The following is a 16,253-nucleotide window of genomic DNA, read 5'->3' on the forward strand; positions in this document are numbered from 1 at the left end:
AATGCCAAGAGCCAGCCTACACACTGTACTCACTGCACCCGCAGCAGTCACGGAAGTGAGCGGCCTTCAACCGACAATCCTCAAACCTCGTTTACAAGTACTGCACTTTATTCTCCATGTTCTGGTTCATAAAACACAATCCCCCATGGACACAGTGACAGGAAATTGCCATTTCTTTTATGGACGAACCGCACTTTTCAAGGTTTACAACACAAGAAAGAGTCGGCACACTGATAAATCGGTACCCCTGGTTTAAGAGAGTAAACCGCATGACTGTTCACATACAGGTTCATTCACTGACCAATCATCTTTAATTTCTAGTGCTGCAAAACTCTGTTCTATGTAATTTTAACTGCTATGCAATTGTGCATTATATCTAGCTTTTAAACTGCGGCTTTTCAAATGCATTTTATATCACTTTTTAAACTTTGTCTGTATTGCACTGGTTTTTACAATACAAATAATAAAATGTACTTACTTACGCAAGATATGGGGCTATTTCAGGAAGGCACTGCCAACAGATGAACATGAAAAATACTAGTCGCCTAAATTAAGGCTGTTTACATTGGCAGTATACTTAACGCAACCTCATCTTGACTCAGATGGCTATTCAAAACCAGATCAAACCATAAAATACACAGAAAAGAAATCAAAGACAATCATCTTGATTAAAGAAAAGAATGATGAATAAGCACATAAGGTCATATAAAGATCAACCGTAGGTTGATACCACTTGCAATGCACACTTGATCACAACTAATCACCCTTAACGTGGATTACTTCCCACATCTGAAATCCCTGAAGGGCGCAAAAGAAGACACCATCATTCCATTATAGTGAGATCTATACCCAGTGAATCACTCAGGTCACTTCTGATCATCCCTAAACACAAAGAGCACAAGCCAGAAAAATGTATACACAGAACAGATATGTCTGTGTGTATCGACCCTAGGCTCTAACCCTGAATCCAGAAATTCTCACCCTGGTAAGATGGGTACTACCAGATTGCACTTAGCCTCATGTTATGAGGGAGTTCTTAATAAATTCTATCTCCTGGATAAATCCTGGATCCAGACTTATAAATGCACGAAAGATCTACTGTCTCCTAGAGAAGGTCTTTAGCTACCATGATGACCTAACCAACTACTGCTCCATCATATACCTCTACTTCCTGGCAAGCTCATGGTCTTTTTACAGGACTACCAGCCATGAGACAAGCTACAACACAGCAGAGGCAGCAGCCTTAAAGGTGTCTGATGGGGTCCTTGTATAGACTTCAGCAGGCTAAATCAAATAATCAAAGGTCACTGTTTACTTACACTCATCTCGGATATTCAGAAAGCAATTCAAGGGGCCACAGATCTATTTCGACTCCAGGGCTTACCCAATAACATCGTTTCCAACTGGTACATATCCAAAATCTGATCCCTACTCTGCAAAAACAACTCAAGATGCAACAAGCTCTTTCATTTGGGTTCCATTCCTAGATGAACTTAAAGACTAAACACGATCGTAAGACGAGTCTGCGGGTTTCATTAACACACCATAGTCAAACTGGAAGTTGTCGCCACCTTTCCAGCATGTAACAAACTCATGCTTTAACAGATTAGGTTTTCACAACTTAGGCATTCTATTACTATGCACCACAAGCCCTTTTTTCAAATAGCCTGGTGGAGTCTCTCAAATAATACTCAATGAGTTCCAAGTCAAAATGTGACTTTCCTGAAACACACACCAGATATAATTACTCCAAAATATAAAATTGTGGAAACTACTGGAGATCAAAAAGGCAAAACAAGTATTTTTCCCCATGCAGACTGACTTGGGCACTGAAGCAAAAAGGAGAATACTACAGTTTCTAAGAGACGCATTCTAAGGGAAGCTTGACAACTGACAATTTGACACCTGGAAGGAGGAATCTATGAAGGATGATTCATAATTCACAACAGGCAGTGGTGTAAAACTGGAGCCCCCCTGGCAAAGTACATGCAGGCCCCCACTCCATGCTCCATACCCAGTTTGGAGCGCTCAGGCCAGGGACCTGCCAGTGCCGTAGGGGCCCACCTGCTCCGCAGGGGCTTTTGTTACACTACTGACAACAGGGAAGAAACTCAAAATATGAAAAGAGACTAGCTGTAATGTGGCTGTGTGACTGCTACACCGTTGAAGAATTCCCAAGAGACAGAACCATAGTGTGACGAAGTAGGCTTGTGCAATAGGGTCGATGGAAGTAAGAAGGTGGCATAGTTGTGGTAGTGTGTGCATTCCTAGTGACACCCAAATATTTAATTTGAACATACCACAATATCATTAGAAGTACAGTTTTAATTTCCTTCTTGCTGTTACCCATATATGTTCACGAAACAAAAAAGGCAATGGCCGAGACGGCTACGCAGGGAGCAAGCCAAGAAGACTCAGCAAGAGGCAGAGACAAGCAAGAGTTTTCTGTTGCTAAGCCATGGCCAGTCTAAGATGGGCCCAGGGGGATCAGATTTTGAAGATAACCAATGACTACATAAATGAAGTCTTTTAAGGTTAGTTTATGTAGGCATCATGAAACTTTGGCATGAATCTAACCCTCTCAAAACTGCATTACAAACTCCTTAATAATGTTTGAGTAAAGCAACTTAAGCAGGTGGCATGCTTCTTCACAGGGCCCATCCTCACACTGGAGGAAGGTGGTATATCAGTGTGAGCTACATAACTACTAAGAGTTAAAGTACGTTTTGGTATGAAATTATTAGTAAGCCATTTAATAGTGTGTGAGGGTCTTTCATCCTATAAAACAAAAGTTAATAGTAGGGTGGCTTCAGACACTTTCCGAGGATATCAGGGTTAGGGTAACAGTTAGACCACAGAACATTAGGCTCACTTTGTTCTTGAATACTTGTTGTCTCTATGCAAACAGTAGAGATGGTGTACTAATAAATCCAGTTTCCCGTCACCCCGTAGTAGTTTACAAAATGAGCCAGACTGCATAATAATGCATCATGATTCAGTTCCTAACATTATGTAAACATGCAGATGTATATATATATATATATATATATATATATATACACATATACACATATATACACACACATCTCTATCTCTAACGCTACAAGACGTTCTGCGGTGCAGTCTTGCACATGTGACTAACATGGTCAAGGTCCAAAAAGGAAGACCTGACACCCTAAATCCTTGAAGGTACTTTAGTCCTTATATTACATGGAATATAACTCATCAGGTAATCCTGTCTGAACTTTGTCCCAAACTCAGTCCCTCCTCACATTGACCCAATTCACCAACCTGCCTGTTACATCCCTCAAGGTATCTATTTTTATGGGTCTCCTTATCGACAAAAGTTTACCTTTGCAGTCTATAACATTTATAGTTTATGCTAATTACTTTTTGGGGGCAGATTTTCAGTCAGAAATTATTGCAGTAAATAAACAAAATTGTTTTGCAACCTGAACAAGCAAGTACAGATTGTTTCCCATCTTGCTTTTCCAAGAAGATTAAAGTTCAACTTTAATGTCTGGCGTTAGAGGTCGATAACCACACAAAACAGTGACGTTTTGCAATTGCATACATATAATTCTTCAGCACTATAGGATGAGTTTTAGGAGGCATTCATTTTACTTCATACACCACAAACCAGAGCAAATGAAGGATGCAAAGTCGAATGGGACACCCCAGCCCAGTAGCATTGGCAGCGCTATATTCAATTTAGGCCCTAGCCTAATACACAAGGTAAACAAATCCTACCAGCAGCACTGGTGTCATCCGTTCAGCCCAGGCACCAACAGTCAAGAAACAGTCTTAAACCCTACAAATAAAGCAACCCCCCAGGGAACATTTAAAGAATCACATGTCCTGTAACACTCACTACACAAGAGACTTGAGCAGAAACAAAAACATTTCAAAGGAACACTTAAACATGTAAAAAAGACAACATTGCTCGCGCTCCCTACTCAAAGGAAACACAATAGATAAACCTCAAGACAAAATAATGCACCAAAGGAAACGCCATGTGAATATTAGTTTGCCAGATTATTTAATTATGCCACCTAGAAACAATGCTTCAAAACATTTACCCTTTTGAAATGTTAAACCATTCAATTGCTAGTACATTCAATATCACACCACCGCAGGAACATTATTGAATAGCAATATTGTGTAAAATAATCTACAAGCACTCAAGTCTGCGTTACACTACATTGTTATCATGCCTCAAAGCAAGCATCCCATCCCACAACAGTCCCATGTCCGACTAGGCCCTGCTTAGGACACAAACACAGGTGAGGGGGAACAGTTTAAGGTATTTACGGCATCGGATAAAGGCAGATGATTTAGAGTGTGGTATTTAACAGGTACAGTAAATGTCTCTTTCTGAGTTTTCCATGGGGAAATGAGGAATTCCACCTGGAATTCGGTGTGTGTTCACAATGTGAATTTAACTAGGTTTAACCTACTGCAATTTACCAGTGGACAATTGCAGATGTGCAGTAACAACTGCAAATCTCATAATTTCAATGCCCCTGCAAGCAGGGTTTTGAGCAACGATTGGAACGTACCACCCCACTAAGGTATTTACCTCCCCCAAAAAATGGTGCAACAGTCCAGTGACCTATATGCATTAAAATATTAATCTCCTTTGCAGAGGCAGAGAGACGGCAGTCTCCTTTGGGTCCAATATGAAACTTGCTGCTGCTTGCCTTTCTCGACTGGGTAGCTCCACCCAGCAAGCTCTTTGTTGACGCCCAGTAACAGATTTGAAAGCGGACCACGCCGATATGAACTGGAAAAGTTCACCATTTGTATATATGTGCCTTAAACACCCTTTGCTCTTCTGAACCACACCAATTGCCAATAGATCTATCAACTGATGTCCCTGATCCAACCATGCTTTTTCCTAACATCTGCCATCTTCTCAGCCTAGGCACCAGGACCCAAGTTACAGACTATAACCTCACCCAAGCATGGAGCATTCATACCATCACACTTGATAACACACTCACAAAATCTTGAGTGGTTTAACACAGGGAGCACTTGTACATGGACACTAGTGGGAATACAAGTATATCACACCTTGAGGGGAGCCTGCATGGTGTGGATATGATAAAGGCTGTCTGATGGGGAACCTGTACGCAGGAATGTGATTTAATGTCATCAGCAACTTCTGTGTATGAAATGTTCTTACTTTGTACCACAAGAAGTAAAGTACATGCGCCAATAGCAGATGAATATGCAAGCCCTCAAAACTGGTACAACAAGATGTTTTAAGGCACAATACCATTAGGAACACCATTGTAGAAAGCGATCTTACCTTGTATGGCATAGACTCAAAAAAAATTGAAGTGGCAGAGATTTTCTTTTTATCAGTCATGAACCCGTGGGTCAGGTGACCACCATCTGGTAAATCCAGGCCCATAATTCTTCCATGGGGCTCCACCAACCCAGTGTAAACTGCAAAGTTAGCTGGAGAACCTACAATAAAGAGGGCAAAACCTTGGGTCGCTGTGCACAGATTTTGTTATCCACAAATTGTGGTGATAAGTTAAAGTTATAGGTGCATACATCAGACTCTTTATTTATCAAAGACAAAGACAAAACATACTTCTCCAGAGTAATTCACAGGTATAAAACACACTGTATAATCATAAAAGCATTAACAGACTGATGCACTTCTTATGGTCAATTTTTATTTTTACGCGAAGCAACACACCCAGCACAAATCTTGCAATCTTCACATTCTGCAAAATGACAAAAGCACAGCAGCAAAGCATGTAGACCTTGCATTGCACCATCAGCAAAGGAAAAAAACTCTTGCAAGGAAAGTAAAGCTAGAAACACAACTATTAATGTTTTACAATAGCAATGCAATTCAATTAAGCAGTAACATGGCATAACATTTACAGGCAAGGGGCTGGACATGTGGAATGTAAAGGAAGGACAGCATAGAAAGCGAGGAAGCTATGCCATTAATAACCCCAATCTAGATGTCGAAAAGGTTCCAATAGGTGAATTTGGAATTCTGTGCAGACCAAAAAACCTGTACTGCTATTTGACCACTTTCAAATGTGACACTGTTGACAGGGCTGTTAAAACTGCAGGATCACCATCTTGGAGCAAACAAATCAATCATCTATCCTCAGATCTACATCACACCCACATTGAGGTATTTAGCAGCCAGCCTCCACACCAAAATAAACCCCAAAAGCATAGACATATCTGACAGGTTGCTGCACTCCTTTAACTTTAGAGCAGGAAGTCCTTCTTCTACACATGCAAAAGGTCACTCGACTGATCTATTTTTTAACTATGAACATGACCCTCATATTTTGAGACCCAATCAATATGGCGTGGTATGACCACAATGGTTTGCATTCAAAATTAAAGACAATAGGAAAGAGGCCCCACCCACCAGAGTAACGCAGTGAATAGAGTTTATGGTCTACAATCACAGACGATTTCCTGAGGAGAGAAAAAAAAACAGCTCTTGGAGGAACTTGCCCCGCCTGTAAGCAACAGCAGAAAGGATGCAACCCAACTGGCGGCTCAGTTTTGCGGCTGGGTAAATAATGCACGAAACCTAATTTCCTCTTTTACATCTAAAAGCAATAAATAGAGAATTCCATCAGTTCCATGATATTTTGGGAAATTGGCAACATCTAACAGAGTCCAAAATGTGCAAACAAAAATAGAAAAAGCAAAGCTCAGTGAAAGAAACGTTTGTGTCAATAGCTACAAATAATTAAAACTCACGCAAATTAGCTTAAAAACAATTTTAACAGTAGGATTTTAGATAATTCAGACCCGGAAGTATTAAAATTAATAAAAAGAATATAGTCTCCCACATTCACACGAACAGAACATCCTGGTGCAACAAAGAGATTAGAATCCTTCTCATCCCTTTGTGACAAAATTCAATTAGTCAATATTTTAAACTGGCAGGATCTGACGAAAATGTACATCAAGATTCTCAGCCTAACCTGCTCTCCATGTTATTCGGTTTATAAATGTTTATGGCCGATTCAGAAGAAGCCTTGATTCTATCAATAAGATATGGGGCAACCTTGAACCGTGTTCAGCTTATGTTTCCACCTGGTGGCGGAGGATTTTGCACCTACAAGTGCAGATGCATGCAATCTGTCAAAGAACTCTGCAACATGTCAACAATCATGGGAAAAAAGCACAAATATTCTGCATTTCCGAAAGGACATCACCAGACCCTGGTGAACTGTCCCACTACAGGTCCACTTCTTGTCTGCGTTTTCCAACAAAAGCGCTGGAGGGAGAAATTGACAAACTACAGAAATGGCATATTGAAGCCAAAAAACTTACTGGATAATACGAAAGTTGGCTTTAAGCCACTACATTGCACAGAGACTGCGTTGGTGGCAGCACATTACAAGATCAGACAGCTTTTGGACGAGAGTAATAGGCCATCACTGCTACTATTGGATCTCCGTGCTGCATTACACACTGTTTTGCACCCTGTTCGGACAGGCAGATAATAAAGGCTGCAAAAGAAAGATCCTGGGAATTGCTTTTTCATTTTTTAAACCATATTTTATTGGCTTTTAGACAATATCAATATACATGGGCATTCTCAGTTTCATATCTAGCGCCTAATGAACAAGTTACTTACCTTCGGTAATGATATATCTGAAAGAAACATAGGTTAGTTATAGATTCCTTACCTTAGAATTAGCCCCAGGCATCAGACTGGACCCGGAAAGTTCTCATCAGCAGTACCTCTGCGCATCGGAAGGTGGCGTCGGTCGGCTCTGCGTCCGTCGTTGGCGTCGTGGTCGCCGGGATGACATAGCGTTAGCTACTTAAGATGCCGCCCTCACGCGCTGACATTAGTTCCGTACACTACTTTCCGTGACAGAAACGCAGAGCCATGCAAGACACTGACCACTGGTACACAAAACTAGGGCCCTGAAAGGATATCCTTTTTTTTTTTTTTTTTTGAAAGACCTTTATTTAGCAAAGTAATGATTACACTGCGTCACGCCAACAACCCGGAGGCAGGCCGCGATATCGACAAATGTGTCCAGTTAAGGTGCGCCATGGCAGAAGTCATAAGTAATGTCAGCATCTTTACATACAGGGAGATACACACCAATGACATTGATTAGGGGTACAGTGGCGTAATCAGTGAAGAGTGGAAGGTCTTACATTTGTGGGCTTCGTGGACTGAAAACAAATCCTAGGCACACGGTCCCGTCCAGACGCTCCAGCGAGTACTGGGACCGCAGCTCATGTAAAAGGTAATGTATAGATAGATCACCCACTGCCACCTTTTCTCCCAACCCCCCCGCAACAATCGGAGGGAAACAGAAAACTTTCGGTGCGGAACTAGTGCAAGAAACCAACAGACATCACAGCACGCTCACGCAGGGGCTCACTTACTAGGACCCGTCCGTCCTTGAGGGACGACCACGAGTAACATCGGTGGCTGTAGGAGGAGCGCAGGGCAGCAGCCATAGGGCAGGGGGGGGGGAGGGGGGGGGGGAGGAGGCGCAGCAGGACAAGGCAGCGAATCTCCCGGATGGGGAGGCGAGGCAACACGACAAATCCAACAGGCATGCGGCAGGCACGGGATCCGGCAAAAGCAACACACTCCGCTACCCCCAGGCACACCCACCAATCATGCATCCATCCACCCATCACAGTGCGGATAAAGCTCACAGGCTTACCCCATGTCATCCGAAACACCCGTCCCGGGGGAGTCCACAGATGTAGCCGAACCCGCCCGCTCTCTTGTCCACTGCAGGAAGGGTTCCCAGATGTCCTTGGGCCTAGATGCGGTGGGCATCGACTCCCAGTAGGTCGTGAGCTGTGTCTGACCATATGTAACGTCACGAACCCATGCGACGAACGTAGGCAAGGCTCCACGGCCCCAGTGTATCGCCACCTGACGTTTAGCATAAAGTAGCAGCAGCGCGTGTAGTTTCCTGTCAGCGGGTTCGGTGTCTTTAACGTATCCCAGGAGCCCCAAAAGCGGAGAGGGCTCATCAGTCCTGTTTAAAATGCGGTTGATGGCCTCAAAGATGCTCGACCAGTACTCAGCTAGCTTCGGGCAGCTCCACGCCACATGAATGAAGGACGCATCAGCTCCGCCACACTTCCAACAGGAAGCGTCAGTGCGGATCCCCATGCGATGCAGCAGCACTGGTGTGCGGTAGTACCGGTGCAAGAATTTAAAATGGACCAGTCGAAGTCTATAGTTCGGTGACAGCGCTGTGAGTTGCTTACAGCAATATTCCCACATGTCATCTGACAGGGCACCGTCCAGATCTGTGGCCCAAGCCTGTTTGGCCCCAGGCACGGTGAGCGGTGCCTGCTCCTGCATGCAGTTGTACAGTCTGGATACCAGCTTCGCGGGGGAGGGTCGTGACAGCAAGTTTTGAAGGGCATCCAGTTGTGGGGGTTCCTCGGGGAATTGAGGCCACATCTTTTTGCAGGACTCCCGGAGAGAGTGATACAGAAGCTCGTCCGAGAACGAGGTAGGCTGGCCGTCCGAACGGACACCCAACTCACCAAACGTCCCATCGGGGTAAAGGTCAGCGAAAGTGGCCACCCGTCTCCCCTGGAGCGTAAGAGTATCTCCCCTAGCGCTAAGGCAAGGCAGCATCGGATTACTTCGCAGCGGTATGGCCGGCGCATAGAGCAAGGGAAGGCCCGCCCTCCGGCGTAGCTCCTTCCATGACCAGCGGATCATCTCAACGGTGTCCACCTCCTTCGAGGGGCGGGAAACCCTGCCATACAACGCCACCCGGAGCGGCAGCGGGGCAACCGCAGCCAATTCCACCGCCACGTGCGGCTGGTAGGGGGTGGGGAATGCCCAGAAGTGTAGAAATTGAGCCTGAGCGCACAGCGAGTAAAGCTTAAGGTCAGGCGCTCCAAGGCCCCCCTGCCGCAGCGGGAGCGTGAGCAAAGCCCAAGAGGTCCGCGCTTGCCGCCCAGCCCACACCAGAGATACAAGTAGGGAGCGGACTCGTGCATGGAAGCATGCAGTCATGGGCAACGGGAGATTAACGAACAGATAAAGGAATTTCGGGAGAACTACCATCTTTGCCAGTGCCACCCTCGCCACCAGGGACAGGGGAAGTTTGTTCCAGGCCTCCACCCTCCGCTCCAGCCAGTCGACCGCTCTGCCGAAGTTTAGAGACCATAGTTCCTGCGTGTCCCGAAGTACCCAAGTATTTGACCGCATCAGTCTCCCAACGTAGGGGGTAGTCCGAAGGAGGTGGAGCTGTCTCGTCAGTGAGAGGGAAGGCAACGGACTTGGACCAGTTTATAGACACGCCCGCCAGACCCTCGAAACGTACAAATTCTCGGAGCAGGGGATTCAAATTCTCTGCGGGGTTGGAGACATACAGAGTAACGTCATCTGCATAAAGCGAGATCAGCAGACTGCGAGAGCTGAAGCCTATCCCCCTCGCCGTGTGGTGTTGGCGTATTCTGGCCGCCAGTGGTTCCATCGCAATAGCGAAGAGGAGGGGCGACAGAGGGCACCCCTGTCTAGTCCCCCTGGAGATGGGAAAGGGCTCGGACACCAGGCCATTCACACGCACCCGAGCACGAGGTCTGTCATATAGCAATTGGATGAGATTAATAAAGTTACGACTGAAGCCCATCCTGCTCAAGACACGAAAGAGGTACGGCCACTCTAACGAATCAAAGGCCTTAGTCGCGTCTAAGAACACGACCGCGGCCTGGACGGAGGGGTGAAGATAATGTAGGATGGAGAAAAGTGTTCTGAGGTTGTGCGAGGTGGCACGGCCAGGGATAAACCCCGACTGATCTGGGAGAGCAATGATCGGCAGTAGCGGCTGTAGTTTGTCCGCTATGACCTTGGCAAAGATTTTGGCGTCTACATTTATGAGAGAAAGGGGACGATAGGAGTCCAGGTACAGCTCGTCCTTGTCGGGTTTTAAGAGAGTGACAATGAGTGCTTCGCGCATGGAGTCTGGGAGGGTATTCAGCTCTAGCGCCTCCACGAATACAGAGTGCAATTTCGGAGCTAGTTCTTCAGCGTATGTCTTGTAAAACATTGTGGTGAGGCCATCTGGGCCGGGAGCCTTATTAGCCGGCATGCTTTTGATGACCTGAGCTATGTCCTGAGCCGAGACAGGCAGGTCCATGTATTGCCTATGGTTGTCATTGAACCAGACAAGGGCTATAGAGTCAAGAAAATCGTCCAGGGAAGTCGGGGCAGCCGAGTGTTTGGACGTGTATAGAGAGGCATAAAAGTCAGCAAAGGCCTTCAGCACCGCCTCCTGGCCCATGACCTGCGTCCCCTCACCGGACATGATGGTGTGTATATAGTGCGCCTGAGCCTGGGGAGCAATCAGCCTAGCTAGTGTTCTGCTCGGTCTATCACCCTCCCCGTATCTACGGGCTTCAGCCTGTTTCCCCAAGAACCTCACCTCTCTCTGCGCCTCCTCGTTGAATTCCAATAGTTTTGCTTTGAGACTACCAGCAGTAGCCAACGTCGGGTCCCGGCAGAAGGCCGAGTCCAGCTCCTTGAGTTCTTGCTCTAACTTAGCCAGTGTCCGGCGTATGGAGTGTAGCACCCCCGCCCGCCGAGCTATGCATTGGCCCCGTATTACCGCCTTAAAGGCGTCCCACACCACGGCCTCAGAGGAGGCTGAACCCTCGTTGTCCTCAAAGTACTTAACAATGTCTTCCCTTATTTCTTCCGTGAACACCTGATCCGTAAGAGCGTGGGGCGGCAGTCGCCACTAAAACGCCCCAGGGGCCACGTTGGGTATACGCAGCTCCAGCATGCAGGGGGCGTGGTCCGAAAGCGACCTAGCCTGAATCTCCACCTCCCCCACCCAGGTAGCCACCTCAGGGGACAGCAGCCAAAAGTCTAGACGGGACCAAGCGTCGTGGTGGCACGTGATACAGGTCCCCATTCTCTCTCCGGGGTGTCGGAGTCTCCACACATCAGTCAGTCTCCCCTCCTCCAGCACATCCAGCAACGCCTGTCTCGCCTTCGTGTGTGTAGGTCTACTAGCGCCCCTTCTGTCCAATTCGTCATCCAACACCACGTTGAAATCACCCCCCACCACTATCAGGTCACAGTCAAGCAACACAATTTGCGCCCAGACATTACGGAAAAATTCAGGGTCATCCACATTGGGGCCATATACAGCAGCCAGAACCAGTGGCCTACCCTGCAATGAGCCATGAACCAGTACATAACGACCCTCCTTATCCAGCACACAATGATGTTCTCTCCAGTCCAGCCCCCTCCGTACGAGGACAGCCACCCCCCGGGCATAGTTAGAGTATATAGCGGAATATACATGCGACCACCTGTGGTGTTTTAGCCTGGGCGATGGGGCAGAATTAATGTGTGTTTCCTGTAACAAGCAAATGTCTACATTGTGTCTAGTCAACATAGTATGCAACAACCTGGCTTTTTTATAGTCCCCAAGGCCACGAATGTTCCAAGTCCACAGTTTAACTCCCCCCATGTTGACGGCACAGCCAAGGCGACCAGGCCGCCTCCCCGCCCCCCCACACCACACCAACAGGCCCAGACCACCGCTCACCCCCGCGCAGCACAGTCATGTAATGATAATTTGCAATGCATTGCACCAGCACCGGTAACCAAACAAACAACAGTCCCTCCCACCCCCCACCCACGCCAACCCCCCAAATAGGTTGCGCTAGAATCCCATACGTGCTCTGAAACGCACTTGAGTCAACCGAGAACAAAAACAACAGGAGATTCCCCATGGGGCGAGGTGCTCCTAGCTGACACCCCTGAATGCACAGGGTGGCCGCACACTGAAGATCCTACGCGACACCCGAGGGGCGCCCAGCAGCATGGAACACACAGCACCGGAATTGTATGCCGTCCAGTGCGCCCCAGACCTGCGACACTATCAGCAACCAAGACCCGCCCGACACGAGTGGGCCAGCTCCAACAGGACCAGTAGCGGCCCCAGTGCACATCTAGAGGGGGCCAAACAGTCCAGCAAATGTCAACTTTAGTGGAAGGGGCCAACCCAGATTACTACACCCCTTGTACCTCAATCGTTGTCGCTTATGCGAGCCGCGTCCTCCTCCAACCTCGGCGATTTGCGTCTGGCACCAGGGCCTCCGATGTGTTTAGCGAACTTTAGGGCCTCCTTGGCGTCAGTGAAGAAGTGAGCAGTTCGTTCATGAAAGATTTTCAGTTTTGCTGGGTAGAGCAAGGAGTATTGGACTCCGGCCTGCATCAGGAGCCTCTTCGCAGGTATGAACTCCTTTCTGGCTGCCTGGACCAGGGGGGTGAAATCAGGGTAAAATGAGATATGATTCCCTTTATGGATGATCTTGCCTTTTTCCCGGGCCAACTGCAGGATGCGGTCCCTATCCTGGAAGTTGAGTAGCTTGACCAATATAGGGCGTGGGGTGGCGCCTGGTGGCGGTCTCTTGCCCAGTGTCCTGTGCGCCCTCTCCACCGTGAATACCTGGGACAGATCCGGATCGAACAGCTCGTGTAACAAATCAGACACAAAGACCTCCATCTTTCCGGTGTTGTCCGTCTCTGGAATGCCCGTAATTCGGACATTGGACCTCCGGGAACGCGCTTCCAGATCGTCCGCCTTAGCTCGCATGGCCTCCAGTTCGCGCTCGATATTTGTGATGTGGTTTTTCGCCTGCTGCTGAAACTCGGCACATTCGGTATGCTTGTTTTCTAGGCAGTCGAGCCTCGTTTCGTGCACTTCCACTTTGGACTTTACCGCCTCTAGTTGTACAGCCATGGCATCCAGCTTTGCGTCTATGCTCTGTAGGCTTGATCTGACCTCCATCATCAAAGCGCCAAAATCGACTTCAGCTGCGGGGCTCTTGGGGGGCGACGACGCGGCCCCCTTGTCCACCGCCTGTTGCTTGGCCCTCTGTTTGTGGTCGAAAGATAATTTGGGCTGTTTTGCGTCCCTCGTGCCCCCCATCTCTGACCCGTGCAGGGCGCGAAGCGCAGTTCGCGGCAGGAAGCGCTCACCGGCGCGTTGCGTAGGCCCCCAGGACAGGCCGGCACAGCTCGAGGCGTTGCAAGAGGGAGCAAGGGGACAGAAGCTCCAAATCCAGTGGGCTGCCCAGTGTCCGACGGCGACCCCTCCAAGCGCCCCCTACGGTCTCGAGTTGAGGGCGCAGCGCGTGGGAGGCTCCGGCGGGAGCAGGCCGAGGCCGTCAGCACGTCGTTTTATGCCCGGGAGCAGAGCTCCTGGTGCCAGGGCGCGATCAACACCCGGTCACCCAGCGGTGAACAGCCGGGGCCCCAGGGTACAGCAAGCAAGGGGCATGTACAGCGTGGGCTATACAGCGCAGCGGGTCTGCAAAGTCTGCTCGGTCGTCCCAGTCGCACTGCAAAATGGCGGCGTCGCTCCTCGGCCGCAGCCCCGACCCTGCCCCGATCCGCTACCTCTGGTGGATGGCCGCTCCGCTCCCGCACTCCGAGCACAGCGAACACCACGCAGCTGCCGCCGGCAGCCTCCAGCTCCGCAGCAAGGGCGTCAGAGGGGCCCCCTCTCAGCCGATCTCCGTGGGCCTGGGAATCCCCGGGGTCCGGTCAGGATTCACAGCCGCCTCGGGCTCCGCAGCGTCAGGCAAGCTCCAGCCTGCGGACCGGCGTCGAGCGCGGTCGCCAGGTCTCAGCTCGCAGCCGTTCGCAAGCGGCAAGGATTTAGTCGGTCGTGGCTCCGGGCTGTCGCATCAGTTTCACACGGAATCCGGGCCCCTTAGCAGCGTCGCGCAGGATTATGAAGGATTTATTTGTGTGCAGCCGGCGGAGCTCACTCAGAGAGCGGCCATCTCGCTGCTCGGTTAGCCACGCCCCAACTGAAAGGATATCCTTAACGCTAGAAATCAGTTAGCAGACGTGGAGGATGGGTGGGGCGGTAAGGAATCTATGGGTGGGGCGGTAAGGAATCTATAACTAACCTATGTTTCTTACAGATATATCACTACCGAAGGTAAGTAACTTGTTCATCTGAAAGAAACACGTTAGTTATAGATTCCTTACCTTAGAATAGATACCCCAGCAATACCAACCCCAGAGGTGGGTCTGCGAACCAAGATCACACCAGAAAGTCCTGGAGAACAGAACGGCAGAAGAAGCCGTGTCTCCGGACTTGGCTGTCGAGGCAGTAGTGTTTGGTAAATGTGTGCAACGATGCCCACGTAGCAGCCTGAAAGATGTCATTTAGAGGAACTCCTTGTCCCAAAGCAGTAGTGGCTGCCGTCGCCCTGGTGGAATGGGCGCGCAGCCCCACTGGAGGCTCCTTCTTCGCCAGAGAAAAGCAGGCTTTGATACACAAAACGACCCATCTGGAGGTAGTCCACTTGTGTAAGGCCCGACTTTTCTTGGCGCCCACGTAGCCAACAAAGAGCTGATCATCCACACGGAACAATTTAGTGCGATCCAGATAAAAGGAAAGCGCACATTTGGGTCCAGACTGTGGAGCCCCTCTTCCTCTTTCGAAGGATGCGGAAAGAAGGTGGGCAAAGTGATGGTCTGCCCAATGTGAAAGGCAATGACAACCTTGGGAAGAAAGGATGGACGAGTCCTGAGAACCACCTTGTCTGAATGTACAGACAGAAAAGGAGGCTTGGAGGAAAGAGCCTGGAGCTCACTCACTCTTCTGGCAGATGTGATGGCCACCAGGAATGCAGTATTGAGAGTCAAAAGCCTCAAAGGACAGTTGTGAAGTGGCTCAAATGGAGTGCACATTAAATAGGCTAAGACTAGATTCAAGTCCCCACTGAGGCATAACGAAGGGAATAGGAGGAAAGAGATGAGTTATGCCTTTTAAGAAACGATTTACAACCGGGGACTTGAAAAGAGAAGGCTGATCAGGAAGCCGAAGGAAGGCAGAGATGGCCGAAAGATAGCCCTTGATAGTGACCAGAGCACAGGCCTGCTGGGCCAAAGAGAGGAGAAAAAAAAAAGAACCCCAGAAAGAGGAGCAGAAAGGGGATCCACAGCCTTTGCTGTGCACCATGCCACAAATTTGTTCCACCGGCAGGCGTATACCGTCTTAGTGGAGGGACGCCTGGCTGCCAAGATTACATCACAAACTTCAGGAGGCAAGTCAAAAGACATCAACTGCCGCCGCTCAATCTCCACGCAAGGAGGTGGAAGCTGAACAGAATCGGGTGGAGGACCGTCCCCTGCTGTTGCGACAGAAGATCCTTGCGAAGAGGCAGTCGAATCGGAGGATCGATGGCAATGTTGAGCAGCTCGGGATACCAGA

The 16,253-nt window shown here is 48.7% G+C and overlaps 1 protein-coding gene across 2 annotated transcripts in view; it reads right to left on the minus strand.

Moving 5' to 3' along the window:
* SHMT1 (serine hydroxymethyltransferase 1) overlaps window positions 1–16,253 on the minus strand; it is a 174,822-nt gene that overhangs the window by 109,058 nt on the left and 49,511 nt on the right. For both annotated transcript variants that reach the window (XM_085628984.1, XM_085628983.1), the window contains exon 5: window positions 5,312–5,472. In XM_085628984.1, the coding sequence (XP_085485110.1) occupies window positions 5,312–5,472 (161 nt within the window). The remainder of the gene's footprint in view (window positions 1–5,311; window positions 5,473–16,253) is intronic.

Source organism: Triturus cristatus, chromosome 10 (assembly GCF_964204655.1).
Source record: "Triturus cristatus chromosome 10, aTriCri1.1, whole genome shotgun sequence".
Taxonomy (NCBI): domain Eukaryota; kingdom Metazoa; phylum Chordata; class Amphibia; order Caudata; family Salamandridae; genus Triturus; species Triturus cristatus.